Source organism: Carcharhinus amblyrhynchos, chromosome 12 (assembly GCF_965287045.1).
Source record: "Carcharhinus amblyrhynchos chromosome 12, sCarAmb.v2.hapA, whole genome shotgun sequence".
Taxonomy (NCBI): domain Eukaryota; kingdom Metazoa; phylum Chordata; class Chondrichthyes; order Carcharhiniformes; family Carcharhinidae; genus Carcharhinus; species Carcharhinus amblyrhynchos.
The window spans coordinates 77,156,033-77,183,847 of NC_137335.1; the positions used below are offsets into that span (position 1 = coordinate 77,156,033).

At 43.2% G+C, this 27,815-nt stretch overlaps 1 protein-coding gene across 1 annotated transcript; it reads left to right on the top strand.

Moving 5' to 3' along the window:
* The first annotated feature begins 13,036 nt into the window (after positions 1–13,036).
* On the top strand, positions 13,037–26,520 carry LOC145350637 (transmembrane protein 179-like). The gene is made up of 4 exons (XM_080199846.1): positions 13,037–13,344; positions 20,466–20,603; positions 25,586–25,664; positions 25,760–26,520. The coding sequence occupies exons 1-4, from the start codon at positions 13,037–13,039 to the stop codon at positions 25,925–25,927; spliced, it is 693 nt and encodes a 230-aa protein (XP_080055972.1). The 3' UTR covers positions 25,928–26,520.
* Positions 26,521–27,815: the final 1,295 nt, after the last annotated feature.

The following is a 27,815-nucleotide window of genomic DNA, read 5'->3' on the forward strand; positions in this document are numbered from 1 at the left end:
TCACTCAATAAACTGCAGCCCTCAGGGATCCAAACCTTCTTTCCCCTCTAAAAATTCATTTGTTTAATAACCAGCAGAAAATTGGCTGATTTTGCGATTATCCTTGGATTTTTCAACAGAATTTTCCAAAAGAAATAGAAATTTCGTGTTTTTAAAAAGAAAACATACTTAGGGACAGAGGATCAATTTGTGAAAAGTGTTTAAATTTATAGAGTCAGAGGTTTACAGCATGGAAACAAGGCCCTTCAGCCCAACTTGTCCATGCCGCCCTCTTTTTGTAAACCCCTAAGCTAGTCCCAATTGCCCGCATTTGGCTCATATCCCTCTATACCCATCTTACCCATGTAATTGTTTAAATGCTTTTTAAGAGACAAGATTGTACCTGCCTCTGCTACTACCTCTGGCAGCTTGTTCCAGACACTCAACACCCTCTATGTGAAAAATTTGCCCCTCTGGACCCTTTTGTATCTCTCCCCTCTCAGCTTAAACCTACACCCTCTAGTTTTAGACTCCCCTACCTTTGGAAAAAGATATTGACTATCTAGCTGATCTATGCCCCTCATTATTTTATATAAGATCGTGCCTCAGCCTCCTACACTCTAGAGAAAAAGTCCCAGTCTATCCAGCCTCTCAAACACGAGGGGTCACAGGTTCAAGGTGAGGGGGGGTGAGGTTTAACTCAGATATCAGAGGGACGTATTTTACACAGAGGGTGGTGGGGGCCTGGAATGCACTGCCAAGCAGGGTGGTAGAGGGGGACACGCTGGGATCGTTTAAGACCTATCTGGGTAGCCACATGAACAGACTGGGAATGGAGGGATACAAACAAATGGTCTAGTTGGGCCAATGAGTGGCACAGGCTTGGAGGGCAGAAGGGCCTGTTTCCTGTGCTGTATTGTTCTTTGTTCAAACCATCAAGTCCCGGTAGCATCCTAGTAAATCTTTTCTACACTCTTTCTAGTTTAATAATATCCTTTCTGTAATAGGGTGACCAGAACTATTTACAGTATTCCAAGTGTGGCTTTACGAATGTCTTTACAACTTCAACAAGATGTCTCAACTCCTCTATTCAATGTTCTGACCAAAATGCTGAATACCTTCTTCACCACTCTATTCACCTGTGACTCCACTTCCAAGAACTAAGCTAAACTAAAATTTAGTTTATGATTAATGTCACAAGTAGGCTTACATTAGGCCTCCACTCGGTCTTTCGGGTCGTTCTTTGGGGTCATTCTTTCGGGTCGAACCAAGCAAACAAACTTAAATTACATTCGGACAAAGAAAAAGGGGACAGCTCCCCAAAAGGAGGGGGAATGACCCAAACAGAAACAAAAAGTTCAAAGGAAACTTAAGACACGTCAAATCAAAATGTGATTGTTGGGGTCTATAACGCACCTCAGCCAGGCCTCTGCTCACTTGATGAAAGAGCAGTGCTCCGCAAGCTCGTGATTCCAAATAAACCTGTTGGACTTTAACCTGGTGTTGTGAGGCTTCTTAATGCAATGAAGTTAATGTAAAAATCCCTTGGTCACCACACTCTGGTGCCTGTTCGGGTACACGTGAGGGAGAGTTTAGCATGGCCAATGCACCTAACCAGCACGTCTTTTTTAAATGTTAAGTTAATGCATAGATTATTTGATTTGAATAGGGAGGACTTGGGGAGACAAAAACTGTATAAGTTACAGAATAGAATAAGGCTGGATATTTCAAAGGTTATTGCAGAAAATTAAAACTCATAGTGTAGGGGGTACCACATTGGCATGGATAGAAGATTGGCGAACCTACAGCAAACCAAGTGTAGCAGCTAGCCCCTTAAAGGGGTGATCTTCTGGAGTGTTGTCCAATCAGTATCTAGCAAGGGGATAACCCAAGAAGAGCACAGGTTTTGCTTAGTTAGATCCTAGTAGCAAGACTGGAAGCACTGATTATGCATCATCCTGTAAAGGGTTGTTAATAAATGTTTGTAATTCATTCATAAGTGGTGTAGCCAAGTTATTACACCAAGGGTAGCCCTAAATGGCAAGATGTAACAAATGATGTGTCATAGGGACCAGAGGTGGAACCTCAGATTTTTACAATTGGTACATATGACTTGGATGAAGGGGTTGAATCTGTAGGGGAAATACACCAGTATCATGCACTTTATCAAAGGTTTGGAATGGAATGGGTTGCTAAGTTTGCTGATGACACAAATAGGAAAGAATGTTGTGAAATGACCTGAGGCTGCAAGGGGATATGGATAGGTTAAATGAGTGGGATGCTTCTGCTGTAGTTGTAGTTGACATCACAGGCTAATATCTGTACTCCATCAACATTCATATGGGTGACTAGCTAAACTAGGCACGACCTGCTCAAATGCAAGTCCTGATAGTGAAATTTTTTAAATGGAAATAAACTAAAGTTTGGTTTTGAAGATTTTAAGTGATGGGGCTGTGATTATTTCCTTTGACAACTTGTTCCATTATGGGAGAAAGATTATTGATTGGCTACCTCATGTTTTGTCATTGCCAAAGGGTAATAGATACTGTAAAGTTTCACAAGTGCATTCTATATCTTATAGGTTGTGGTCAGTTTATTTTCCTCCCATCTTTGCTATAGTGATTCTCATTCCAAATCTTTGATTAAGGATGTGACACTAATGTATTTCCTATACAAATTTGTGCAGCACATCTTTGGATCATTTCAATCTTATTTGTATCTTCTGCCATATTCTGCCATATTCTGCCAGAGGATTGGTTGTCAAATAGGAGGCAGAGAGTGGGGGTCAATGGGTGCTATTCGGATTGGCGGATGGTGACTAGTGGGGTGCCCCAGGGGTCGGTGCTGGGGCCTCAGCTATTTACCATTTATATAGATGATCTGGAGGAGGGAACCGAGTGCAGGGTGTCGAAATTTGCTGATGACACCAAGATTGGGGGAACGGCAAATTGTGCGGAGGGTGTGGAGAGTCTGCAGAAGGATCTAGATAGGCTGGGTGAATGGGCCAGGAAATGGCAAATGGAATTTAATGTTGGCAAGTGTGAGGTGGTCCACTTTGGTAGGAAGAATGGTAGGAAGGACTATTACTTACGTGGCGAAAAACTGCAGCAGGCGACGGTGCAGAGGGACCTCGGGGTCCTTGTGCATGAGTCGCAAAAACCCAGCTTGCAGGTGCAGCAGGTGGTCAGGAAGGCGAATGGGATGCTGGCCTTCATAGCGAGGGGGATTGAATATAAAAGTAGGGAGGTCTTGCTGCAGCTGTATAGGGCATTGGTGAGGCCGCAGCTGGAGTACTGTGTGCAGTTTTGGGCGCCGCACCTGCGCAAGGATATTTTGGCCCTGGAGGGAGTGCAGAGGAGGTTTACTAGGCTGATACCGGAGTTGAGGGGATTGAGCTATGAGGAGAGGCTGAATAAACTAGGCTTGTACTCGTTAGAGTTTAGAAGAATGAGGGGAGATCTCATTGAGACATATAAGATGATGAATGGGATGGATAGGATAGAGGTGGAGAGACTCTTCCCGCTCAAAAAAGACAGTAGGACTAGGGGGCACAGCCTCAAGATAAAGGGGAGGCGGTTTAGAACGGAGTTGAGGAGGAACTTCTTCACTCAAAGGGTGGTGAATCTCTGGAATTCTCTGCCCGTTGAAGTGGTGGAGGCTGCCTCGCTAAATATTTTTAAGAAGCGGGTTGATGGGTTTTTGATAAGAGAAGGGATTAAGGGTTATGGGGAGAGGGCGGGAAAGTGGAACTGAGCCACGACAGATCAGCCATGATCTTATTGAATGGCGGGGCAGGCTCGAAGGGCTAGATGGCCTACTCCTGCTCCTATTTCTTATGTTCTTATGATCCCATTGTTGGACTCCATCTCATTGACACATTTGTGGTTAGCACTGCTGCCTCACAGCACCAGGGACCCAGGTTCAATTTGTGGCTTGAGTCACTGTCTGTGTGGAATTTGCACATTCTCCCTGTGTCTGCATGGGTTTCCTCCAGGTGCTCCAGTTTCCTTCCACAGTCCAAAGATGCGTAGGTTAGGTGGATTGGCCATGCTAAATTACCCCTTCGTGTCAGGAGGACTAGCTAGGGTAAATGCATGGGTTTTTGGGGATATGGGTGGGATTGTGGTTGATGCAGACTCGAAAGGCCAAATGGGCACTGTAGGATTCTATGATTCTATTTGTGTAATTAATAAGGCTTTTGTTATCAAATTGTACTGTACATAAGCTCAGTGATGAAGTCTTAATTTGTACAATGGGAGTACCATAAAGGTTCACCATACCCAATTCCTGGGATGGCTGAGCTATCTTATCAGGAGAGAAATTGGGCTTATATTCTAGAGTTTAAAAGTATGAGAGGTAATCTCTTTGAAACTTAAAAAATTCTTAAGCACCTAGAAAGAACATTCCCTCTGGCTGGCAGCATTGGGGAGGTGTGAGGGTGCTGGTAGGGTGTGTGGAGGAAGGGAGGTGTATAACTAGGGGACACAGATTCAAAATAAGAGATAAGCCACTTAGGACTGAGATGAGGAGGAATCTGTTCACTCAGAGCATAGTGAACTTTGGAATTCTCTACCCCAGTGTGGTCCGCAGTCACTGAGTACATTCCAGACAGAAATTATTAGATTTCTAGATACTAATGAATTCAAAGGATATGGGCATAGCATGGAAAAATGGTGTTGAGGTAGATAATCTGCCTAATTGAATGGTGAAGCATGCTCAAGGGACTGAATGGCCTACTCCTGCTCTTATGTTGCCATGTTATTGAGCTGCTGTCAAGAAGTATTTAGGTTGGTGTATTTTTAAATACTGTAATATAGCTGTAAGAAAGAACATGTGGATTTATAGCTGGGGCAAACTTTCCACTGGTTGGAATGCTGAGTGCAGAAGAGGAAAGTGAAAGGCAATCATCTCAAGCTTCATCAATAACCTTCCCTTCACCATCAGGTCTGAAATGCAATTATTTCCTGATGATCCCGTAGCATTCGGTACAAGTCCCTATATGTCTTAGGGGTATTAAGGACCAGTGAATTAGTGTGATCATGACATTATTCAGGCAGAGTGGAGAAGGATGAGATACTCACTTTCCTGAAGGACATTGGTGAATAATCCAACTATCATGGCCATATTCTGAGCACAAATCATGAGAATAATTTGCTGTAGTAGGGTTTTGCCCCACATGGTCCATACTGGTAGTCCTGTGGCATAAGTATTAGGCTAATGTGTTCAATAGTATCATGAAAATGACCCACCATGGGACTCCATCAGAGAAAGTAATTGCAGGACATCTCCAACAGATCAGTAAATCTTTTCAATGAATAGTTAAGCCATCAACGGCACAACGGTTTCACTCTATGCAGTTAGTGGATCTCAATCATAAAGGCTCTAGCAGTGCTACAATCAATGGTTCTGAAAGTTAGGAGGAAAAATAGTGGCTAAAAAATATGTATTTTCCAAGCAGTAAATGAGAAGGCCTTTTAAAGTGGACTATTTGAACAAATTCTTTAAACAGAAATGATATCCTCCTGTCATGATTCTGTAATGGACCATTGACATTTAAAGAAGAAATCTAAACACCCAACAATTAACCAACAGAATGATGCCACGAGATTTCACATTTTTAAACAAAAACAAACTTCATTGTACTTAAAGAAAAATGAAACAAAATAAGCACTATTAACCCTATAGTTTACAACTACTTGTACAATGAACTTGATTTTACTTATTTCCCCAATAATTCCCTTATATATTACAACAACCTTTAAGGTGCATTCATTTCTCTAGCGATCAAGTAAAAGGTTTGCCACAGCCCTCCAGAATTCACTTGAATTCTTCTCACTATTCCAGCTATCCTCTGAGGTAAGATTATATGGGAGCCCTTCCATTAGCTTTTTTGGCCAATCAGCGACCTCCATCTTTTCTTCACAAATCACATGATAGCTCCTTGTTTGAGTTGCTGGCAGATACCCAATTGCGTGTCCATAAGTTTTTGAGTAACTCTGCTGATTGCTTTGTGCCAAAACACACTGTGAGGACCACTGTAGATTTCTTTCAATAGTTGTAAAGCTAGAGCAAATCTTTCCTCACAGAATCCAAGCTGAGATAGAGCCCCATCCACATTCAATGTGGTGAATGATGAAGTTAGTATTTCTTCTTATTAGAGTGCAGGCCTAACTGATTACTATCTCTTGATGGCTTGTTCAATCCACTGAGATGCAGTCTACAGCATCTTGCTTCAGTCAACAAATACACAGGGATAAATTAAACAAAGGAACCTTCCACCTCCACAGTTAATCTCTGTGCCGACGTGGTATGCTTTAGGATGGTTTAAAACAGAAAGGTTATCAAATTATTTTAACTTCAGCTCAACTCTTTGATTCTGTAACCCAAATGAATAATCTATATTTCTAATGGATGTATTTGCCTCTTTCTAGACGTACTGGGTCCACATAATGGTCCGGAGATGGGTCATTTGTTTAAGTTTCTTTTCACTATCAACTGCGACATTATAAGATCAAACACAGGTTAAGTAAACCTAGAATAGACACAAAATATCACGGATGCTGGAATATGAAACAAAATCAAACAATACTGGTAGGTCTGGCAGCATCTATAGGGAAAGAAAACAGAGTTAATGTTTTGAAACTTATAACTCTCCTATAGAACTAAAGAGCGGAAGAAATGTATTGGATTATATACCATATGAGAGTGGGTGGAATGATTGGCCCAGTGATTAATGAGAGCTGGGACAGATTACAACAAAGATGCAGCAAAATTTAAGAGAAAATCAAAGAATCCTAAAATGCAGAAGGAAACCATTTGGTCCATCGAGTCTGCACCGACCACAAGCCCACCCAGCCCTATCCCTATAATCCCATTCATTTACCCTAGCTAGTCCCCCTGATACTAAATGGTAATTTAGCATGGCCAATCCACCTAACCCACACCATCTTTGGACTGTGGAAGGAAACTACAGCACCTGAAGGAAATCATGCAGACATGGGGAGAATGTGCAAAGTCCCCACAGACAGTGACCCCAGCCAGGAATGAAATCTGGGTCCCTGGCACTGTGAGACAGCAGTGCTAATCACTGTGCTGCCCACTGTGCCACCATGCTGCCCAAGATCAAGTGACAGATGGCCTGGACCGGGAGGATGTGGGGTGGAGGGGAAGAGTTTCTGCATAGGATCAAGAAATGTTTGCAATATTAAAACAAAGATGGAGGAAAAAGGTCACAGTCTAAAGTTGTTGAACTCAGTGTTCAGTCCTGAGGGCTGTAATGTGCCTAATCAGAAGATAAAATGCTGCTCCTCCAGTTTATGTTGGGCTTTACTGGGGGCATTGCAGCAGGCCATGTGGGACTGAGACCAAGATGCTGAATTAAAATGGTAAATGACAGGAAGATTGTGATTATTCTTGAGGGCTGAACGAAAGTGTTCCGCAAAGCTGTCACCCAATCTGTGTTCAGTGTCACCAATATAGAGAACGCATTGGGAGCCATGAATATAGTAGGCTAAATTGAAGGAGGTGCAAGTGAAATGTTGCTTAATCTGAAAGCAATGCTTGGGGCATTAAACGGTGAGGAGAGTGGAGGTAAATTTCAAGTGTAGCTCTTTCTCTGATTGCAAGGAAAGGTGCTGTGGGAGAGGGATGGGGAGTTGGGCATAATGAAGGAGTGGACCAGTGTGTCATGGAGACAGCAGTCCCTGTGGAATGCTGATGTGGGGTGGCTGGGGGTAGAGTGGGGATATATTTAGTGGTGGCATCATCATGCTAGAGTTAGCGGAAATGGCAGAGGATAATCCTTCGAATGCAGTGGCTGGTGCGATGGAAAGTGAGGATAAGGGGGCCCTATCATGGTCTGGGAGGGAGGAGAAGGGGTGAGGGCAGGAGTGGAGAAATGGATCAAATCTGTTTGAGTTCCCTGTCAATCACAGGGAAGCCTTAGCTAAGGTAAAAGGCTGGCATGTTAGCAGTGTCATTTTTGAAGGTGACATCATCAGTACAGATGAGACAGAGGCAGAAACTGGAAGAATGGGGTGGAGTCTTTACAGGCAGCAGGGTGTGAGGGATTATAGTCAAGGTAGCTGTGGGGGTCAGTGGGCTTGTGATGAATATTATTGATCAATCTAACACCAGAAATAGTAACAGAGAGATCATGGAAGGGAAGTGTCGGAGATGGACCATGTGAAGTGAGAGAAGGATAAAAATTGGAAGCAAAATCAATAATTTTTTCCAGGTTTAGGCGAGAGGATGAAGCAGCATTGATGCAATCATCAATATAATAGAAAAAGCCTTGAGGGAGAGGGCCTGAGTAGGACTGGAACAAGGAATGTTCCACATACCTCACAAAAGGAAAGGCATTACTGGGGTCCTTAAGGGTACACTTGGCCACACTTGTTACTTGCAGGAAATGAGACAAGTTAAATGAGAAATTTTGAGTGACAGAACAAGTTCAGTCAGGCGGAGGAGAATGGTGGAGGATGGGGATTGTTCAGGCCTCTGATCAAGGAGGAAGCAGAGAGCTTGGAGCTCCTGTCAATATTGGTATTGAGATCGTCAGAAGACACAAGTCTCTCCATGATGTTAAGGGGCAAACCAGGGAGAAGATTAATAAGTGGATTTCACACGTTAAGCATGTGGAAAGGTTAAACAAATCTGGCTGATTTTACCTGGAATTTAGAAGGATGATGATTTAATCCAAGTATGCAAGATATTAAAGGGATCATATAGGGTGGAATGGAAGGAACTCTGCTGACTGGGCAGTCAGGAACTAGTGGGCATTGTCTAATCATTACAGCCAGGTTTTTCAGATGTGAAATTAGAAAAGAGATCAACATACAAAAGAAAGGTGGTGCAAACAGTAACTGATGCTAGATCAATTGTTAATGTTCACTTTTTAATGTGTATTTATAGCAGGCTTAAGGGTCTGAATGACATACTCTTGCTCTTGTATGTCTGTACGCATGTCCGGTATGACTGTCATCAACTTTTACAGTTTTACAGTTTACTTTTACATAGAAAACATTCTTTCCAGTTGTACCACAGCTTAGTATGGCTCCTGCTCTGCCCAAGACTGCAAAAACTACAAAGGGTCATGAATGAAACCCAGTCCACAAAGCAAACCAGCCTCCTATCCATTGACTCTGTCTACACTTCCCACTGCCTCGGAAAAGCAGCCAGCATAATCAAGGACCCTACGCACCCCAGACATACTCTGTTCCATCTTCTTCTGTCAGGAAAAAGATTTTTATCAATGACTTGGAGGAGGAGGCTGAAGGGTGGGTCAGTAAATTTGCTGATGACACCAAGATTTGTGGAGTAGTGGATGAGGTGGAGCGTTACTGTAGGCTGCAAAGAGACTTTGCTAGGATGAAGAGCTAGGCCAAAAAGTGGCAGATGGAGTTTAACCCTGATAAGTGCCAGGTGATTCAATTTGGTAGTACAAATTTGAATGTGGATTACTGGGTCAATGGCAGGATTCTGAGGGATGTGGAGGAACAGAGAGGTCTTGGGGTTTCTATCCACAGATCTCTGAAGGTTGCCACTCAAGTGGATAGAGCCGTGAAGAAGGCCTGTAGTGTGTTAGCGTTTATTAACAGGGGGTTTGAGTTTAAGAGCCGTGGGGTTATGCTGAATGGTACAGGACCTTGGTGAGACCACATTTGGAATGTTGTGTGCAGTTCTGGTCACCTCACTATAAGAAGGATGTGGAAGCATTGGAGAGAATGCAGAGGAGATTTACCCTGGATGCTGCCTGGTTTGGAGGATAGATCTTATGAGGAAAGGTTGAGAAAGCTGGGGCTTTTCTCTTTAGAGTGGAGGAGGATTAGAGGCGACTTAATAGAGGTTTATAAGATGATGAGGGGGATAGATAGAGTGGACATTCAGAGACTATTTCCTCAGGTGAATGTAGCTGTTATTAGGAGGCATAACTATAAGGTTGATGGGAGGAGATATAGGAGGGATGTTTGAGATAGGCTCTTTACTCAGAGAGTGGTTGGGGTGTGGAATACACTGCCTGCTGTGATAGCGGAGTCGGACACTTTAGGAACTTTCAAGCGGTTATTAGATAGGCACATGGAGCACACCAGAATGATAGGGAATGGGATAGCTTGATCTTGGTTTTGGACAAAACTCGGCACAACATCAAGAGCCGAAGGGGCTGTACTGTTCTATAAAAGTCTGAGGACACTTACCAACCGACGGAAGAACAGTTTCTTCCCTGCTGCTATCAGACTTGTGAATGGACCTACGTTGCATTAAATTGATCTTTCTCTATAGCTTAGCTATGACTGTAACAGTACATTCTGCACTCCCTCCTTTCTTTCTCGATGAACAGTATGCTTTGCCTGCATAGCGTGCAAGACACAATACTTTTCACTTCTACTAATACACGTGACCATGATGTGGAGATGCTGGTGTTGGATTGGGGGAGGCACAGTAAGAGGTCTCACAACACCAGGTTTAAGTCCAAAAGGTTTATTTGGAGTCACGAGCTTTTGGAGCGCTGCTTCTTCTTCAGGTGAGTGGAGAGTTGGGTTCACAAACACGGCATATATAACAGAGATGCAATTATCTTGCAATTGAGCTGTGGTTGCAAACCACACTCTCCACTCACCTATGAAGGAGCAACACTCTGAAAGCTCGTAATTCCAAATAAATCTGCTGGACTGTAACCTGGTGTTGTGAGATTTCTTACAATACATGTGACAATAACAAATCAAAATCAAATCAAATCAAGCAACTATATGCATTTATTTCCACGTATTTACTTGCTATGCACTGTGTCGTTATATGAGCAACAACCTCTGCAAGATGTGCCGGATTATCAATACGGATGCCATCATCTCATGATACGTGGTACATACTCTTGCAACTTGGCCAACGTTGTCTACCTGATGTGCTGCAGGAAAGGATGTCACGAGGTTTGGTACATTGGACAGACCATGCAGACACTACGACAATGGATGAATCAACACTGCTTGACGATCACCAGGCAAGACTGTTCTCTTCCTGTTGGTGAACACTTCAGTGGTCACGAGCATTCAGCCTCTGATCTTCGGGTAAGCGTTCTCCAAGGCAGCCTTCATGACACATGATAGCACAGACTCACTGAGCAGAGACTGATAGCCAAGTTCCGCACACGTGAGGACAGTCTCAACTGGAGTTTATTTATTTATTTATTAGTTTATTTATTTACTGGAGTTCTATGAGGATGTGTCTAGGGCGGTGGATAGAGGAGAGCCGGTGGATGTGGTCTTTCTAGATTTTCAGAAAGCGTTTGACAAAGTGCCTCACAAGAGGTTATTGCAGAAGGTCGAGGGACATGGAGTTGGGGGTAGGGTGTTAGCGTGGATAGAAGATTGGTTGTCAAATAGGAGGCAGAGAGTGGGGGTCAACGGGTGCTATTCGGATTGGCGGATGGTGACTAGTGGAGTGCCCCAGGGGTCGGTGCTGGGGCCTCAGCTTTTTACCATTTATATAGATGATCTGGAGGAGGGAACCGAGTGTAGAGTGTCGAAATTTGCTGATGACACCAAGATTGGTGGAACGGTAAATTGTGCAGAGGGTGTGGAGAGTCTGCAGAAGGATCTAGATAGGCTGGGCGAATGGGCCAGGAAATGACAAATGGAATTTAATGTTGGCAAGTGTGAGGTGGTCCACTTTGGTAGGAAAAATGGTAGGAAGGACTATTACTTACGAGGCGAAAAACTGCAGCAGGCGACGGTGCAGAGGGACCTCGGGGTCCTTGTGCATGAGTCGCAAAAACCCAGCTTGCAGGTGCAGCAGGTGGTCAGGAAGGCGAATGGGATGCTGGCCTTCATAGCGAAGGGGATTGAATATAAAAGTAGGGAGGTCTTGCTGCAGCTGTATAGGGCATTGGTGAGGCCGCAACTGGAGTACTGTGTGCATTTTTGGGCGCCGCACCTGCGCAAAGATATTTTGGCCTTGGAGGGAGTGCAGAGGAGGTTTACTAGGCTGATACCGGAGTTGAGGGGGTTGAGCTATGAGGAGAGGCTGAATAAACTGGGCTTGTACTCGTTAGAGTTTAGAAGAATGAGAGGAGATCTCATTGAGACGTATAAGATGATGAATGGGATGGATAGGATAGAGGTGGAAAGACTCTTCCCGCTCAAAAAAGACAATAGGACTAGGGGGCACAGCCTCAAGATAAAAGGGGGGCGGTTTAGAACGGAGTTGAGGAGGAACTTCTTCACTCAAAGGGTGGTGAATCTCTGGAATTCTCTGCCCGTTGAGGTGGTGGAGGCTGCCTCGCTAAATATTTTTAAGACGCGGGTTGATGGGTTTTTGATAAGAGAGGGGATTAAGGGTTATGGGGAGAGGGCGGGAAAGTGGAACTGAGCAGCGACAGATCAGCCATGATCTTATTGAATGGCGGGGCAGGCTCGAAGGGCTGGATGGCCTACTCCTGCTCCTATTTCTTATGTTCTAACTGGGATCTTGGGTTCATGTCACACTATCTGTAACCCCCACGACTTGCCTGGGCTTGCAAAATCTCACTCACTGTCCTGTCTGGAGACAATATATGTCTCTTTAACCTATGATTAACGCTCTCGCCACTCACATTGTCAGTACCTTTAAGACTTGATTAGCTGTAAAGACTCGCATTCCAAGCATTATTCTGTAAATTGAGTTTGGGTCTTTATGTGCCCAGTTTGTGAACAGAACTCCCAGTCAGCTGACGAAGGAGCAGCGCTCGGAAAACTAGTGGCGTTTGCTGCCAAATAAACCTGCTGCATTTTAACCTGGTGTTGTGAGAGTTCTTACGGTTTTTATATGAGGGACAGAATGGCCTCTTGGTCTTTTAAGTCAAGGTCTTTTAGGTCAAACCAAATAGACAAACTCAGAATGGCCTCTTGTTGCTGGGTGCTGCGCCTTTAACTGAAGCCCCGCCTGCCATTCCCGCCCTCTTTTCCCGCCTCGATTTGAACGGCTCGAGCAGCCCCTCGCGCGAGGCCGTTAAACCGCCTTTCCCTCAGCGAGAGAAAGCGCGCACGAGCGAGTTTCACGCCGACGCCAACACTGCCCGCAGAGGATGGGGATCAGCAACCGGCTGCTGTTCTGTCAATGCACCGCCTACCTGCTGGCCTTCGTGCTTGCTCTGTTCGCCGCCGTGCCGCTGGGGCAGGACCAGCACCAGCTGCGGGGGCGCTGCCTACTGTACGCAGCCGGCCGCTGGGAGCCGGCCAACGGCAGCTGCGAGGAGGCGTACTGCTTCCGCCTGCTTCGCTGGGGGCCGCCGCCCGCCTGCCGCTACAGCCTCTTCATGGGCATCTTCAGCTGCGCCTACTCGGCGCTGCAGGGCTTCAGGAGCACCTACTTCCTCTGCAAGGACTTTGAGGAGTAAGTACTTGTCAACTTGGCTTGGGGTGAGGGCAACTGAGGGGTGAGGTCTCCACTCAGAGGGTGCTGAATCTTTGGATTTCTCTAGCCCCAGAGGCTGTCATTCTGTTAGTGTGGGGTGGCCCTCCTGTTGGTGTGTGTGCCCTGGTGTGAGGGGTGGTGTGGCCCTCCTGTTGGTATGTGTGCCCAGGTGTGAGGGGTGGTGTGGCCCTCCTGTTGGTGTGTGTGCGCGCCCTGGTGTGAGGGGTGGTGTGGCCTAATACTGCTTATTTGACTTATTGTCACATCTATCAGCATGCAGCGAGAAGTATCGTTTCATGTGTGCTATGGAGACAAAGCATACTGTATATAAAGAAGGAATGCAGAGTGCAGAATTAGTCATGTTTAGGGATGTAGAGAAAGACTCTCTTTAATGAGAGGGAGGTCCACTAAAAATTCTGATGGCAACAGAGAAGAAACTGTTCTTGAGTTGGGTATCTTTTTCCTGATGTAAGAAGGTGGAAGAGAGTATGTGTGGGGTGTGTGGGCTCATTAATTATGCTGGCTGCTTTTCCAAGGTAGTAGGAAGTGTGGATGGGAGGCTGGTTTGAGTAATGGACTGGACTTTGTTCATGACTTTGTAGTTTATTGTAGTCTTGGCCAGAGCAGGAGCGTACCAAGCTATGAAACATAGAAAGCTTTCTATGGTGCATCTGTAAAAGTTAGAGTCATAGCAGATGTGCCAAATTTCCTTTGTCTTCTGAGAAAGTAGGGATATTGGTGGACTTTTTTAACTATAGCATTGACATGGAGGAACCAGGACAGGTTGTTAGTGATCTGGACACCCAAAACCTCTAAGCTGTTGACCATTTCTACTTTGTCCCTGTGGATCTAGACAAGGGCATGTCCTCCACTATGCTTCCTGAAGTTAATGATTATCTCCCTCATTTGTGCCCTTTTGTGAGGGCCAGAAAGGCCTCCTTTTGCTGTGTCTTTGAGCTCAAGACAAGGGATGTGGGGATAGTGCGGGAAAATGAGAGGTAAAAGATCAGCTGTTATTTGTTCTGTTTTGCAGGAGGTGGGCTTTGCTGGCAGGTGTTTGTTTTCCTGTCCCGAACTGCCCCTGAGACAGCGGTGGTGAGCTGCTGTAGTCTGTGTGGTGTAGGTACATCCATGGTGCTGTTTGAAATGGATTGTATGGTGGCATAGGCTCAAGGGGTTGAATGATTTTTTACTCCAAGTTGTGGTATAGCTTTCAGTCTGACCATGTTGACCGATGAAGTTCAATTTTGAATTTGATGCATTTACTTTGAAATTGTAAAAATGTGTTTTGCTCGCAAGTAGACATTTGAAGAAAATCATCCCAAATTAGTGGGCTGAAGTTGGGATAGGTTCCCTAATCTCGCTGAAATTCTGGCTGGAGAGAGTTAGTCGCGAAATTGTTACGTGGAATTGTCTGGACAAAAGTTGCCTTTCTAACATGGGGAGTGCTGAAATATTGTAGGGATATAATTGTGACTTGCAGATGATCAGGGAAGATTGTTGTGATATTTGCTCAGCAGGTTGAAGTCAGAACTGAATATTTTTCATAGGTTGACCCTGGAGGGAGTGCAATATAGATTTAGAATGATGCTCATATTTTAAAACATTAAGTTAGGAGGTGAAATTACAAAAATTGCATGTCTATTTCCCAGCATTTAGAAGTTTTAAGGTGATTTTTAATTGAAGATTAAGATAATTAGAGCTCCTGATAGGGTAGTGAGGGAGAAACTATTTTTCTCATTGTGGACTTTAGGGGGCATAGTCTAGCCAGACCTTTTAAGTAATGAAATTGGGAATTGTATCTGTAAACAAAGGATCCTGAAAGTTTGGAAACCTTTCTCCAAATTGCAGTTGATGCTAGATTGTTAATTTGGAACCAATAAGATGTGCTATGAAAGGATATAGGGAAAAGGTGGATGTGGAGTGAGGTTGCAGATCTTGCTGCATTGTGGAACGGATTTGAGGGGCTAAATGGCCTACTTATGTTCCTCCTATCAATGCTAATTCCTCCTAATCTGAAATATAAGTGAATTGACCAGTGTTTCAAAACTACACTAGTTGCAATCTGCCTGAATGCATTATGGTCACATTTTCCATTTTTCAGATCATTCTTTAACAGGAGTAACAGATATTTCATGTGCTTTTGAGATTTTGTTGGGATTTTGTGACAAAAATGGTATTTAAGACATTTAGGGCAATTGGAGACCTGCTTGATTATAGTTAATTTGTTAACATGCGATGTACATTTAATTTAATTGTTCCCATTAAAGTCTCCCATGACTTTGTTTTGCTTGTTTGGCATTGGTCTGTGTAATGGAATAATTTTTAAGATTGTACTGATAAATTCAGAATTGCACAGATCAAAAAGCTTATGGAAGAACTTCAATTACAGTTTCATTACTATGAAATATGAGTCAGTCCAAAGTCATATATTCTGCTTCAAACCTCTTGCTGGAGCATGCTATTCACTGGCTTGGTGTAATTATTCTGAGCTAATGCGTACCAAAAAATTACAAGGGTTTGGGCTTGGTGTTAAAAAAACAACTTGCTAGCAGCAGAACATGAAAGATCAGAGTTGGAGCCAAATGGTTGTTTAGTTGTTTAGATGTTACTTTTGTTATCTTTTAATTTGAATACAACCTTTAAAAATTCATTTGTGGAACATGTGCCTTGCTGGCTGGACAGCATTTATTGCCCATGCCTAGTTGCACTTGGAGCTGAGTGGCTTCCTAGGCCATTTCAGACTGCAGTTTAGAGTCAACCACATGGCTGTGGCTCTGGAATCACATGTAGGCCAGACCAGGTAAGGATGGCAGATTTCCTTCCCTAAAGGACATTAGTAAACAGATGGATTTTTCTGACAATTGACAGTGGTTTCATGAGTAATCAGTAGATTCTTAATGCCAGATATTTTTAGTGTAATTTAAATTCAATATCTGCCATGATGGGATTTGAACATTAGCTGAGTTTCTGCATTAATAGTCTAGCATTAATACCACTAGGCCATTTGACGGTTTCCTGCAATTGGCAGTTATTACCAATTTGAAGTGGAGGTAGCAGCTAGGGTAAATGAGAAATATTTTGCAGAGAACTTCACTTTGAAGAATTTCAATATTCAAAGGTAGGGTGGGCAAGTTAATTGTGACAAATAAGATATGACTCAGTTGTACTCTGTGGATGGTTCCATGAGAATTTGTGATCAAGTTCTGAGGACTATTAATGACTCCTTACTTGCTCCCCAGCAGATTGTAAGAGCATGACAGATTTTAGGGTCAGAAAGACAGTTGATTCTTGAGCTGTGCAAATCCATTATTTTGGAATTTGATCAATCTCCAAAAAGGGGCTTAGAAGGAAAAGAATGTTTGAGGAAAACAGATTAAGTTGACAAAAATTGTATGAAATGGGGAAAATGTCAGGTTTGGAGAAGACCATTTGTAATTTGTTTTTGTGCTGCAAGGTTATACAACTACAACAATAGTAAAGGCACCTGTATCTTAGGAGTTTTATAAATTGAGGCTCAGTATCTGAGCTAAACATGAATGAGATTGCTTAAAGACGACACTGCATTCCTGAATCTGGAATGCAGCGCTGAGTACTGACGACAGATTTGTACCTAGCCAGTCAGAGGATTAGTAACTTAAATGATCATGCATTCAATGATTGAGATTTGTCAAGCTAAATATAACTTCCTTATCAGAGGAGGAGACATTAAGATTAGAAGAAAAAATAAGAGGATTGATTAGAAGCAGAATTAAATGATGGATGAAAAGTAGAAATAAAATTGTACATGGGAGATTCTGAAAAGTCCTTACAAAAACCAGCAGGAATCACAGAAGTTAGATCTTAAGACCACAAGAAATAGGAGCAGGAGTTAGGCCATCTAGCCCTTCGAGCCTGCCCCACCATTCAATAAGATCATGGCTGATCTGAAGTGGCTCAGTTCCACTTTCCTACTTTCTCCCCAAAACCCTTAATTCCCTTGCCTACCAAAAACCTATCTACCCGTGTCTTAAATATATTTAGCGAGGTAGCCTCTACCACATCAACGGGCAGGAAATTCCAGAGATTCACCACCCTTTGAGTGAAGAAGTTCCTCCTCAACTCCATTCTAAACTGCCCCCCCTTGAGGCTGTGCCCTCTAGTCCTGCTGTTCTTTCTGAGCGGGAAGAATCTCTCTAACTCTACCCTATCCATCCCCTTCATTATCTTGTACGTCTCTATAAGATCCCCCCTCATCCTTCTAAATTCCAACGAGTACACACCCAGTCTATTCAGCCTCTCCATTGTCCAACCCCCTCATCTCCGGTATCAGCCTAGTGAACATCCACTGCACTCCCTCCAAGGCCAAAATATCCTTGCGCAAGTGCGGTGACCAAAACTGCACACAGTACTCCAGCTGCGGCCTCACCAGTGCCCTGTACTGTTGCAGCAAGACCTCCCTGCTTTTATATTCAATCCCCCTCGCCATAAAGGCCAGCATCCCATTTGCCTTCCTGATCACCTGCTGCACCTGCAGGCTGGGTTTTTGCGACTCATGCACAAGGACCCCCAGGTCCCTCTGCACCGTAGCATGCTGCAGCTTTTCGCCCTTTAAATATAATCCCTCCTACTATTATTCCTGCCAAAGTGGATAACCTCACACTTGCTAACATTGTACTCCATCTGCCAGGTCCTCGCCCACTCGCTTAGCCTATCTAGATCCCTCCGCAGACTTTCCATACCCTCCGCACAATTTGCTTTTCCACTTATCTTTGTGTCATCAGAAAATTTCGACACCCTACACTCAGCCCCCTTCTCCAAATAATCTATATGAATGGTAAATAGTTGAGGCCCCAGCACCGATCCCTGGGGCACTCCACTAGTCACCAACCGCCAATCCGAATAGCACCCATTGATACCAACTCTCTGCCTCCTATTAGACAGCCAATCCTCTATCCACGCTAACACCTTACCCCCAACTCCATGCCCCCAACCCTCTGAAGCAACCTTTTGTGCGGCACCTTATCAAACGCCTTCTGAAAATCGAGAAACACCTCATCCACCGGTTTCCCTCCGTCTACCGCACTAGTCACATCCTCATAGAATTCCAATAAATTCGTCAGACACAACTTCCCCTTAACGAATCCGTGCTGCGTCTGCTCTATCAAACAATTCTTCAAGGTGCCTCGCTATTTCTTCTTTGACGGATTCAAGCATTTTTCCCACAACAGACATTAAACTAACCGGCCTATAATTCCCTGCCTTTTGCCTGCTACCCTTTTTAAACATTAGCCGTTTTCCAATCAAATCTTGAATCTAGGTCTTGAAGGCTAAGTAAAGTTTATGAAGTAAAGGAATGACTATAGTAATAAAAACTAGTAATTGTGCAAACATTAACTGAGGATAATGCTGAGAGCAAACTAATCAATATTAACTTATGCATGACTAAATTTGAGTCCTCCGTGAGAGCATGGGAACGTAATAAAGAATAGTATAAAAATAATGTTTCCATCAAATCTCAAATGAAAACTGGTTAAACTTTTGATTCTAATTTACTGAATCAAGAATCCAACCTATCTAGCTGTCAGTTAAGTTTGTTCAAGAAGTTGTTTGCTGGATAATATTCTGAGGAAATTAATTAGGCAGTGAATTGAGTGCCATGTTTACAAGGATTAATCCTGAGGAGCAGAGGATAGCTATTTAGAAGAACTACATAAATTAAGTAGGAACTTGGTGGGAAAACTCATTAGTTCTGATGGAATGCATCTTGGGAAAGGAAGAATGGAAATAAGAGGCTCTAGCCACAATCTTGCAACACTACTTTGATATGGGAGATGTATTAGAGGACTCTAAGGCTTGCAAACATTAAAAACTCTGATCAAATAAAAGTAGGAAAAAGGTAAATCCAAACCAGTCAGCCTAATTGGTAGTGGGAAGCTTAGAATAAGTCAGAAGTTGGGATGTTTGCCAATGATTGCATGATGTTCAGCATTATTTGTGACTCGGATATTCAAGTAGTTCATGTTCAAGTGCCACAAGATCTGGACAATATCCAGGCTTGGGCTGACAAGTGACAGTAATTTGTGCTATACAAATTCCAGGTAATGACCATCATTGTCCTTTGACATTCAGTGGTGTACTATCACTGCATTCCCTCCCCATGTCCCTCATCCTTGGTGTTACCATTGACCAGAAACTCAACTGGACTTGCCATATAAACAGGCTACAAGAGCAGGTCAGAGGCTAGGAATACAATGGCGAATAACTCACCTCTTGAATCTCCAAAGCCTGTCTGCCATCTACAAGGCACAAGTTAGGAGTGTAAAGTTTATTAGCCAAAAGTAGGCTTATGTTAACATTGCAATGAAGTTGCTGTGAAAATCCCCTATTTGCCACATTCCAACATCTGTTCTTGTACACAGAGAATTCAGCACGGCCAATGCACCTAATCAGCATGTCTTTCAGACTGGGAGGAAATCTGAGTACCGGAGGAAACCCACACACAACATGCAGACTCCACACAGTCAGCGACCCAAACCAGGAATCGAACCTGGGTCTTTGGTGCTATGAGACAGCAGAGCTAACAACTGCCACCATGCTGCCCATGTGTGGATGTGTGTAATACCCCCCACTTGCCTTGATGGGTGCAGCCCCAACAACATTCCATCCCGGACAAAGCAGTCTGCTTGATTGGCACCTCAAACATCCATTCCCCCCACCACTGATGATGCATTGCAGAAATTTGACAACGATCTTTAGACACCATCTTTGAAATCCACAACCACTTCTGTCTACAAGGGCAACAGATACATGACAATGCCACCACCTACAAGTTCCCCTCCCAGCCACTCCCAATCCTGGAAATATGTCCCCGTTCCTTTGCAGTCACTGAGTCAAAACCCTGGCATTTCCTTCCTAACGGCATTGTGGTTCAACCCATAGCATGTGGACTGCAGTTTCAAAAAGGCAGCTCATTACCACTTTCAAGGGCAATTGGGGATGTGCAATAAATACTGTCCCTTGATTGAATAAAAAAGTCTGTCCAATGAATAATACTCCTAAAATTCATATACTGATTATTGTATATGTTGTCTTTTAATTTGATTTTTATCTCCTTATAGATCACTCTTTTCAGAATTTGTGAGCATGCTTCTTTGCTGCACCATTGCTTTGCTGATGCTGGTTGCCAGTGCCACAGTGAGTGATGGCCTTAATATATGGTGTGAATCAGTCACAAACAAGGGTAACATGACAATAAGGTATGATAATATGTAAGTAAAGACAATATAAATTACATATGCATACAAATAACTCCTCCACTTAAAATCCTTCTTCTGAAGACTGCACTAAATCATAAATCTCCATGTCCAATGTTTGGGGATTTGGGAGACAGTTAGGTCAGCTGCCTGGACAGCTGGTTCGTCATGTAGAATGAACCTAGGCTGCTGGTGTTAATTCCCATACTGGTTGAGGTTATTCATGATGGCTCTGCCTTCTCAACCTTGCCCCTTGCCTGAGGTGTTGTAATCCTCCAGTTAAATCACCACATTAGTTAGCACCTCTGCTTCACAGCTCCAATGACCTGTGTTTGATTTGAAGCTTGGGTGACTGTGTGCACAGCTTGCACATTCTCCCTGTATCTGGATGGGGCTTCTTCTGGGTGCACCAGTAATCTGAAAGACATGTTGGTTAAGTACATAAACATAACATAAGAACATAAGAAATAGGAGCAGGAATAGGCCATCCAGCCCTTCGAGCCTGCCCCGCCATTCAATAAGATCATGGCTGATCTGTCGTGGCTCAGTTCCACTTTCTCGCCCTCCCCATAACCCTTAATCCCCTCTCTTATCAAAAACCCATCAACCCGCGTCTTAAAAATATTTAGCGAGGCAGCCTCCACCACTTCAACGGGCAGAGAATTCCAGAGATTCACCACCCTTTGAGTGAAGAAGTTCCTCCTCAACTCCGTTCTAAAACCCCCCCCTTTATCTTGAGGCTGTGCCCCCTAGTCCTACTGTCCTTTCTGAGCGGGAAGAGTCTCTCCACCTCTATCCTATCCATCCCATTCATCATCTTACACGTCTCAATGAGATCTCCCCTCATTCTTCTAAACTCTAACGAGTACAAGCCTAGTTTATTCAGCCTCTCCTCATAGCTCAACCCCCTTAACTCCAGCATCAGCCTAGTAAACCTCCTCTGCACTCCCTCCAAGGCCAAAATGTCCTTGCGTAAGTACAGCGCCCAAAACTGCACACAGTATTCCAGCTGCGGCCTCACCAATGCCCTATACAGCCGCAGCAAGACCTCCCTACTTTTATATTCAATTCCCCTCGCTATGAAGGCCAGCATCCTGATCACCTGTCAAATGCCTTCTGAAAATCAAGAAAGACCACATAAGAACATAAGAAATAGGAGCAGGAGTAGGCCATCCAGCCCTTCGAGCCTGTGCCGCCATTCAATAAGATCATGGCTGATCTGTCGCTGCTCACTTCCACTTTCCCGCCCTCTCCCCATAACCCTCAATCCCCTCTCCTATCAAAAACCCATCAACCCGCGTCTTAAAAATATTTAGCAAGGCAGCCTCCACCACTTCAACGGGCAGAGAATTCCAGAGATTCACCGGTTCTCCTCTATCCACCGCCCTAGACACATCCTCATAGAACTCCAATAAATTTGTCAGACACGACTTCCCCTTAACGAAACCGTGCTGCGTCTGCTCTATCAAGCAATTCCCCTCAAGATGCCTCGCTATTTCCTCCTTGATGACGGATTCTAACATTTTACCTACAACAGACGTTAAACTAACCGGCCTATAATTCCCTGCCTTTTGCCTGCCACCCTTCTTAAACAACAGCGTAACATTAGCCGTTTTCCAATCTTCCGGCACTTCCCCGGAATCAAGCGACGTTTGGAAAATAACCACCAAGGCATCCACTATCACCTCTGCCATTTCTTTCAGAACCCTCGGATGCATTCCATCCGGTCCTGGGGACTTGTCCATAATCAGTCCCTCCAGTCTGTCGAGCACCACTTCTCTAGTAACAATAATGTCATTGAGACCCTCTTGTCCTACCATCTTTCCATTGCTATTACCTGGCAAATTATTCACGTCCTCCTCTGTGAAGACCGAAACAAAAGTTATTCAAGGCCTCAGCCATTTCCCCATCCCCTACCACTAAGTCCCCCCTCTCATCCTCTAAGGGTCCAACGTTCACCCTAGCCAGCCTCTTTCTTTCTTATATATTTATAAAAACTCTTGCTATCCTTTTTTTATATTAAGCGCTAGCCCAGCTTCATAGTTTCTCCTACCCTTCTTTATCAACTTCTTTGTCAATCTTTGTTGACATTTAAACCTCTCCCAATCCTCTTCTTGCCCACTATTAGCTACTTTAAACGCCTCCGCTTTTAATTTAACACTTTCCTTCACCTCCTTCGTTATCCACGGCTTATTACCTCTCCTCCTATGGTCCCTTTTAACCATCGGAATAAATTTCTGCTGAGCACCAAGAAAGATCTCCTTAAAGATCCTCCACTGCTCCTCAGCAGACCTACCTTCCAACGCGCTCCCCCAGTCAACATTCGCCAATTCTTCTCTCATCCTTCCGTACTCCCCTCTGTTCAAACAAAGGACGTGTGTCTGGGAACCCACTTTCTCCTCCTCCATCTGCACCAGAAACTCCACCATACAATGATCACTCTCCCCAAGAGGATCCTTCACCACAAGGTCCCTAATTCTACCTGCCTCGTTACATAACACCAGATCCAAGATAGTTCGCTCCCTCGTCGGCTCCAACACACACTGTTCAAGGAAACTATCCCGGCAGCATTCCAGGAACCCCTCCTCAAGCCCACCGTGTCCAACATGGGTCGACCAATCAATATGTAGATTGAAATCCCCCATAATTATCGCTGTTCCATTTCTGCACGCTGCGTTTATTTGCGCGTTAACAGCCCGCCCCACCTCCAGATCATTATTTGGGGGCCTATAGATGACACCCACCAGCGTCTTCCTCCCTTTGCTGTTCCTAATCTCCACCCACAATGATTCCACTTTCTGCTCTTTGGTTCCTATATCATCCCTTGCTACCACCCTGATGCTATCCTTAATCAGCAGAGCTACGCCCCCGCCTATCCTTCCTAAACACTTGATACCCCTGGACATTCAGCTCCCAGTCCCTGTCACCTTGCAGCCATGTCTCTGTATTGGCCGCCAGATCATATCCATTTGTGCTGATCTGCGCCATCAGCTCATCCACTTTATTCTGAATGCTTCGTGCATTTAGATAAAGTGCCTTCATCCCAGCCTTCACCTGTACCCTATTTGCCAGAACGCCACCAACCATACTCACGCCCCCTACTTCCTTTATTATTGGGACATCCTCGGCCTCTTCCCTTACCTGTACCCTCTCCTTAACTTTAGACCCCGTAATGTCTCTCACCTCTCTCTCTCTCTCACACACACACACACACACACACACACACACACACACCCGCCACCGCCCCCAGCCGTGTACCTGAACAGATGCTGGAGTGTGGGGATTTTCACATAACTTCATTGCAGTGTTAATGTAAGCTTATTTGTGACACTAAGCTCTAAACATCTGGGAACAAGGTGACTTTACCTGCTTGGGACATTAACTCTAAATAAACACATGCAACGGAATATTTTACAAATTCAACCAATCTATGAACTGCATCCCAGGTACTTTTTCTTTCCCAATCACTATATTGCCTGAAATGTTGCATGGTGTCTTTTGAGCACTATTTTAACCACTGATCCAATGTACCCTGAATTTCCATTAAATGCAGAAGCTATCTGCTAGGACAGTTGCACCCAGTGAATTTGGTCTGATGTTCAAAAGGCCATTTTAGAATTGGAGGTTGGTCTAATGAGTTTTCTTCTTTTGACATGGAGAATCTTTTGGTTTAGCCTTTTTCCTCGCTTTGGGGGAGAAAGAAGCTAAAAGTGGTTCCTTTGTCATCTAAACTGTTCAAATTATTTAAGTCATTACCAAGGGTTTATACTACTGTGTCCAGGTTGTGCTTTGTTGGGTACAGTAGCCAGAGTGCTATTGTTTTCAGATTTACACACAGCTGAGTGGCATGGTGGTTAGCACAACTACCTCAATGCTGGGTACCTGGATTTGATTCCAGGTTTCGATGACTGAGGAATTTACATGTTCTTCCTATGTTTATGGGTTTTGTCCAGTTTCCTCCCACAGTCCAAGCTGATTACGTGCATGCAAAATTCTCCCTCAGTGCACCCAAACAGGTGCTGGAGTGTAGCAACTTGGAGATTTTCATATTAAGTACATTGCCATATAAACCTACTTGTGACACTCAAACTTTAAACTTTAAAGCTTTAAACCATTCAATTGAATATTTTAAATACATCTGGAAAATAATGTTTTTTCGATGTTTTTGTTAAACATGTTGGTCCGAATTCAATTGAATCTGATGAAAAGTGCCAATTTGAGTAATGACTTGGGCTGTTCCTTTGGATTGAGGGATTGGATTGTACAGAAGTACAACTGCTTCCACCTCAAATGGGGGGCGGCATGGCAACACAATGATTTACACTGCTGCTTCACATTTCCAGGGACCTGGGTTTGATTCCTGACTTGGGTCACCATCTGTGTGGAGTTTGCACATTCTCCTTGTGTCTGCATGGGTTTCCTCCGGATGTTCTGATTTCCTCCCACAGTCCAAAGATGTGCAGGTTAGGTTGATTGACCATGTTAAAGTTACCCCTTAATGTCCTGCAATGCATAGGTTAGAGGGATTAGCAGATAAATAAATAGGGATATGGGGGTAGGGCTTGTGTGGGATTGTGGTTGGTGCAGACTCGATGGGCCAGATGGCCTCTTTCTGCACTGTAGGATTTCTATGGTTTCTAAACTGAGTCCAGGCTGTTCGTTCCTCCTCTTTCTCACCTTGAGAGCTGATGTTCACAGGGCTGGAAATGGGCTGACTCTTGGTGGTGTTAAATGGCTTTGTCCTGATGGATCAAATCCATTGATCATTGAGCAGCCTTTTTCATTCCTTTGTACTGGACAACATTTAAAAATTAGTCAAAATCGAACAGAGGAGCCAAGAAGTTGGATCATATCTGTTTTTGTTTAATATTTGGTATGTTAAGACAGCAGTTTTGAGATTCTTTGAATATATCCCTTAAGTGGAATGCTTTATCCCAGTTCTTTTTATAGAGCTAATTAATGTTATTCAATTTACTTTATTACAGTTGCAGAGATGCCCAAGAAGAACCTGTTTTTCTGAATGAGGTTCCAACTATGTTCTATGATAACTTTGGTACTGCACAGGTAAGTGTTGTGATGTAGCAGTTGTGCTTCTTGAAATTAATAAGAAAACTAGTGTGGTTTAAGCATCAGTAACTTTCATGTTTGTTATTTTTCAGTTTGGTCTCTGGTGTGCTTGGATAGTGTGGATTGTGTTGGCGATACTTGCTTTGTTGAAAATTTCTCATGGTCGAAGTAAAGATGACTTTTCTGTACAGTACAAAGAGACACTTCTAAATCAGCAATCACGATATTTTCGTGGACAGATGGGCAGTGTGTTCATCTAATCGAATAGTGAATTGCAATCAATTATACTCTAATATGAAAAGTGGGACCTATAAAACATCTTGTGACTGAGTATTGTGGTTGTGACTTTTCCAACCTCTACCCCTTGCCATGAGAATTGAATTTATCTTCAGTTTAACCCTATACAAAATATTTTTTGGTCTAATTTTATTGCTGTTCAGTAAATTGATAATTTACCTAATGCTTAAGGAATGAACCAATGCAAACTATCTGAACAATTTATTTTGTGCTTAGTGATGCCTGAGTAGTTTTCTATTTACTTGTGGTACATGGCAACTGTATTTGAGACATTGCCTATACAGTGTCTAAGGTTATGGAGACACAGCATGTGGTTTGAATTTTCAGTAATTTTTGCTCTTTGAATTGAGCATGTTATCCCCATTGCTAATTATTGTTTATTTTTTAGACTAGTTATTTATCTGGTTTTTTGTTTTGGTGTCACTGGTTTTTGGGGTTGGATTGATGGATTTGTCTGAAAAGATGGTTTTCCTGTAATATAGCTAATGCTGATTGGAAGATCTTTGACCACTTGAAAATGTAATCACTGTTGCATAATAAGCATGTGTGTAACTAAACATTCAATTATTATTTAATTAAATGAGATTGTCCACTGGTTGCGATCTGATCGCATTTTAAGATGTCATTTAGTTCATGTTGAACTAATGAACTTGTGCAGAAAGATGTTTTCACGCTATTTCTGGTTTCCACAAGAACATGTAAAATAATGCACAGTAAATGTTTGCCGCTTGGGGAAAATAGCTATCATATAGAATTTGATGATGGGGTGAAAGTATTCAGAATGAAACAAAATGAGTGTTTGAGAAAGATGAACACTTGACATACAATTAAATGTCCAAATATTGACAAAGTGGATCCCCTGAGGGTGATAGAATTCAAACCAGGTCCACTTGAGTTGAATGCTGTTAACTGCCTTTAACTAATTTTATAGAACACTAATTCATTGTAAAAGTGTCTCTTCTGTCTTCTCCTCCTCCCGCCCCCCCCAACACCAAATATTTAAGTCCCATTATCTACATAGAGATTGTGCTGGATCTGGGGATATTCACAACTTGTATATTACAATTTTGGTTCGTTGGTTTTCTTTCAGAAACTTGTATAAAACTTGCAGTGTAAGTGCATCATTCAGCTAGTGTCTTTTCTGGTCATGGTTTGATTCATTTAGACTGCCATTTCAGTTGTCTAGGTTTTTGGCATTCAATTTTACCACAGTTTCTTAACTTGATAGGGATAGAATTTCTATTGTACTTGCTATTAATCCTAGTATTTATTTTGTTTTCCTCCTTCAGCCTAAAATCTTATCAGTGACTTATTCACCTTCACCATACACTGGGATCTATTGATTTCTCCCAAGTGACTTAACAAATTGTGCCAAGTTTTCACACAATGTTCATTTTTGTTCCAAAGTTTCTAACTATAGATTGTGTATTTGTTCATTTATACTCTCTTCCAGCCCTTTGGATGAGCTGGGAAATTGTGCCTAGGAATTTGGAAGGCATGAGTCTGAAAATGTTCTAAAAACAGGTTGCAGCACCCTATTTAATAGATGCAGAGAAATCGAAAGCACCAGTATTGTGCAAATCACCTCAATTGTGTGAACTTCAGAAATCATCTGTTCATTGTTTTGAATAGATGTGGTATTTTAGACTCAATATTAAAAAGCCATCAAACAATGGCATTCATTAAGTACAGATAGAACTATATCCTTCCACAGATTTGGGTTGTTTTCTGTCCCCTACTTTACCAATTTATTCTGGGTATTGGTCAGTGTTGCTCTGCATCAGACTTGATCTTGCCTTCTAACATTTTTAAATCCATATCCTGTAGTTGTGATTTTTGTTGTGGTTCAGC

What these genes read in the sequence shown, in the direction of transcription:
- LOC145350637 (XM_080199846.1), top strand. Translation starts at nt 13,037, where the DNA reads ATGGGGATCAGCAACCGGCTGCTGTTCTGTCAATGCACCGCCTACCTG. An exon ending in CTCTGCAAGGACTTTGAGGA is followed by an intron (nt 13,345 to 20,465) that starts GTAAGTACTTGT and finishes ATCTCCTTATAG; the next exon opens with ATCACTCTTTTCAGAATTTG. An exon ending in ATAACTTTGGTACTGCACAG is followed by an intron (nt 25,665 to 25,759) that starts GTAAGTGTTGTG and finishes GTTATTTTTCAG; the next exon opens with TTTGGTCTCTGGTGTGCTTG.